This window comes from Setaria italica, chromosome VI (genome assembly GCF_000263155.2).
Source record: "Setaria italica strain Yugu1 chromosome VI, Setaria_italica_v2.0, whole genome shotgun sequence".
Lineage (NCBI taxonomy): Eukaryota > Viridiplantae > Streptophyta > Magnoliopsida > Poales > Poaceae > Setaria > Setaria italica.
The window spans coordinates 27,792,598-27,795,813 of record NC_028455.1 but is presented as its reverse complement, the minus strand read 5'-3'; the positions used below and the strand labels follow the sequence as shown (position 1 = coordinate 27,795,813).

Genomic DNA, 3,216 nt, shown 5'->3' with positions numbered 1-3,216 from the left:
ATGCATTTGACATAATACCGATCACAAGAGCAAATTCTGAATTCCCGTGCTTTCTGATCATGAACAGGACTGCAATCGGTAGTTTTTCTAGGACCAGGGTGAGGGGTTTGCTTTTTTGTTTTCTGGTGATCGAAATGATAGCAGCATTCCTCAGTTCCTCTACACATGCAATTAGCAGTTTCAGTAGTAAGAAAAGCGCTATAATAAGGAGAACACCTCCAGCTGCAGCTGTCTTTGGTCAAAAAAAATTACTACCATGATTAGTTTCTTTAAAAAAAATGTATGGTAGACTCATGTTACGGAGCAGGTGAAATAACAGAGAGCCAATATGAAGCATATGATATTCCTATGTATATAGGTAGATATAAATGTTCCTAGATATATATATGAAATTAATGTATGTTAATGGATGGTTCCCCACATGTATATGAAAAACCGTGCTCTACTGATTACTACTAATTTATGTTGTAAGTTTATGTTAATTTTGTGCAGTGTTATGAAGAATAATATGTTGCAAACAACAGATATAAATTTGTTAATGAGTTGCAAATTGTTCAGATGTATATTTTGGGATACATTTTGACACAGGTACTATTTCTTCCACATGGATTTAGTGTGTGAAGAGGTTTGAGGTGAGGTATGTAATAAGGAGCTCAAATGTGATGATGATTCACCGATCCAGATAGACTATGCTAATTCTCGTTTCTTTGTCAACCATTCAAGCTCGTCAACGATTGATGGAAATGCATAGGCTAGACTTAGAAAATTTAATTTGTGCTAATGAACTGGGAGTAAGTCAGGTACCATCCTCTGGTGCTCCACATGATGAAACTCCAAAGACCTGAAACCTTACTAGTACAATATACCAGCTAGTTCAAGAAAAATCCCATTTAGATTGTCATGCAAATCTGCCATTTATTTCGGCATATCCAAATATTCATATCCATGCACAGTTTCCCTACCATATGTTAATTTCACCAATAACTTGTCTGAACTCTGAAGGGTAGTATGCAATTCAATTGCTAGCTTTAGCTAGGGTCCATGATTTCTCCTGATAAAACTGTGTGTCAAGGATCATATGCCCTTGGAGCTCTAGAAAACTCAGGACATGCAACTTCAGGAAAAGCTTAAAGTTAGGACATCAGCAAACTAAAACCAACAGACATCATTAGCCGGATTATATGAAGAATTCAATACCATCAGCAGCAAATTAATTATAGGGTTAATTGCCTTAACCGAAAATCGATACCACAAACCCATCAGCAGGCTATTGTGTCTTGACTGATAGAGAGGTGATGTATATGTACTATATATCTACTAGCATCGGATCATGGCAGTAGAAGCCTAGCTAATTACGTTATAGAAGCCTCCAAGCTTTAATTATAGAGTGTTTAGACCTAATATGTTTGCATACCATGCATACAAGAAATCACCTTGGCACTCCTCCATTGTTGCATCTCATCATCTCCTCAAGCTGCAGGTAGTACTGGTAGGAGTACTCCAACTCGTTGATCGGCTGCGGCGGCGCTGCCGCTACAGCGGTGTCGGACGCGATCCAGCCGATCTCGCCGCCGCCGTGTTCTTCCATGAGCGCCGCCGATGGCCCATCACGACCGCCTCTGCTTCTTGATCCCTTCTCCCCCCTCGGGTCCTTGTTGAAACAGCACGTGCTCGAGGAGCTCCCCTCCCCTCTCCCCTTCACCACCGCCGGCCCCGAGGAAGGCGCCGCCGCCGGTTCGTCGGCGTCGTGGAGGCGGTCGATGGCCGGCTTGGACTGGGTGAGGAGCCAGTTGACGGTCTTGCTGGCCTTGTCGAAGCCCAGGCGGTCCTGCAGCGCGAAGAACTCCCGCGCGACGCCCACCGACAGCCGCATCCGCCGGTCGCGCACGCCCTGCGCCGTGCGGATCTTGCTGTGCCGGTCCGTCCGGAACGGCCGCCTCCGCGGCGCGGCGGCGGCGCCATGGACGCCGCCGCCGGCATCCACCACCGCCGCCGTCGCCCCCGCGTCCCCCGCCGCTTGATCCGGCTCCCGCAGGGGAGCCACCACCGCCACCGCCGGCTGCTGGAGCACGGCCTCCAGGGTCTCCTGGTGGTGGAGCAGCACGTCGGCGGGGAAGATCTGCCCGCCGTACCCGTCCCAAGCGGACATCGCGGTCGCCGGCATGAGGAAAGCAGCTGCAGTAGGGTTCGGTAATAAGAATGATGACTGCTCTTGCTGGTAGACGCACTGATGGTGATGGCGATGAGGCCGGCTGTTAGGGTAATGAGGTAGCATTTGCTGTGATTGTGCACTAGCCAGTGTGCTTAGCAGAGCCAGTGGTGGTAAACTAGCAGAGGTAGAAGTACAAGCTTCTAGTCCCAGAGGTATATATATAAAGCGGCCCAGCTTTTTTCTGTTAGTGCAATGGAAGAAGAAGAACATCATGCACCTATTGCTTGCTAGTTTTACTTTTACCCCTACTGCTGCTGCTTACAATAAACATAAAGTCTTTTTTTAGGGCATATATGTTTGTAAAGTTAGGTCTCCATTGTTGTGTGATCACTGATCACTGGATCAGAGATAAAAGATAAGCTAAAAAAGCAGGAGGCAGGGTGAGGGAGGTAGCTAGAGGTGAAGCTGTTAAGGAGAAAGGTTCACACAGTACTCTCTAAAAAACAAAGTGCACACAGTAACTTACTGGAGAAGAGATGCATAGACTAGTGGGCATGAGTCAGGGTCAAGGCTGAACAAGCTATAGCAAGCTATGTGTAAAAATTATTGAGGATCATGTATGCATGTATACATATAATATTGTTTTACATCTCTAGGTTGTACTGTGTTGTTTATTTTATTGTCTCTCGCTTCTGTACAGCTGAAGGTTTGTGGCATTGATACAAGTGGCCCGCTAGAGTCAAGAGTCCAAACGCTGTGAAAGTACTACTGCTTGCAGTGTGGGGCTCAGTAAAGGTAAGGCTGTCTGCTGCTGCTAGCCTACTGGTGGTGTCCCTACTTGGTGGTGTCCCTACTCGTGCTGGCGTCGTGGATGTGAGAATGATAAAGTCATTATTAGAGCTCCTCCGGTAGTCCTCGCATAATCTTAAAGTGTGTATAAGACTATCTCTTCATCGAGAGATAGCTCTCCTCTCTCTCCTATTAAAATATGAGAAAATATTCTATAAGTCAGCTCATATGCAACCATCGGAGGAGGTCTTATTGTGAGGCCTATATGTATACTG

At 46.4% G+C, this 3,216-nt stretch overlaps 1 protein-coding gene across 1 annotated transcript; it reads right to left on the bottom strand.

The window, feature by feature from the left end:
* Positions 1 to 1,182: 1,182 nt before the first annotated feature.
* LOC101765318 (transcription factor TB1) lies at positions 1,183 to 2,464 on the bottom strand. Its single transcript, XM_004973446.2, has one exon. It carries the CDS (start codon positions 2,423 to 2,425, stop codon positions 1,430 to 1,432), a length of 996 nt encoding a protein of 331 aa, XP_004973503.2. The 5' UTR covers positions 2,426 to 2,464; the 3' UTR covers positions 1,183 to 1,429.
* Positions 2,465 to 3,216: the final 752 nt, after the last annotated feature.

Bases quoted from the DNA above. Each gene is read 5' to 3' on its own strand.
- LOC101765318 (XM_004973446.2), bottom strand. From the start codon at position 2,425: ATGATGTTCTTCTTCTTCCATTGCACTAACAGAAAAAAGCTGGGCCGC.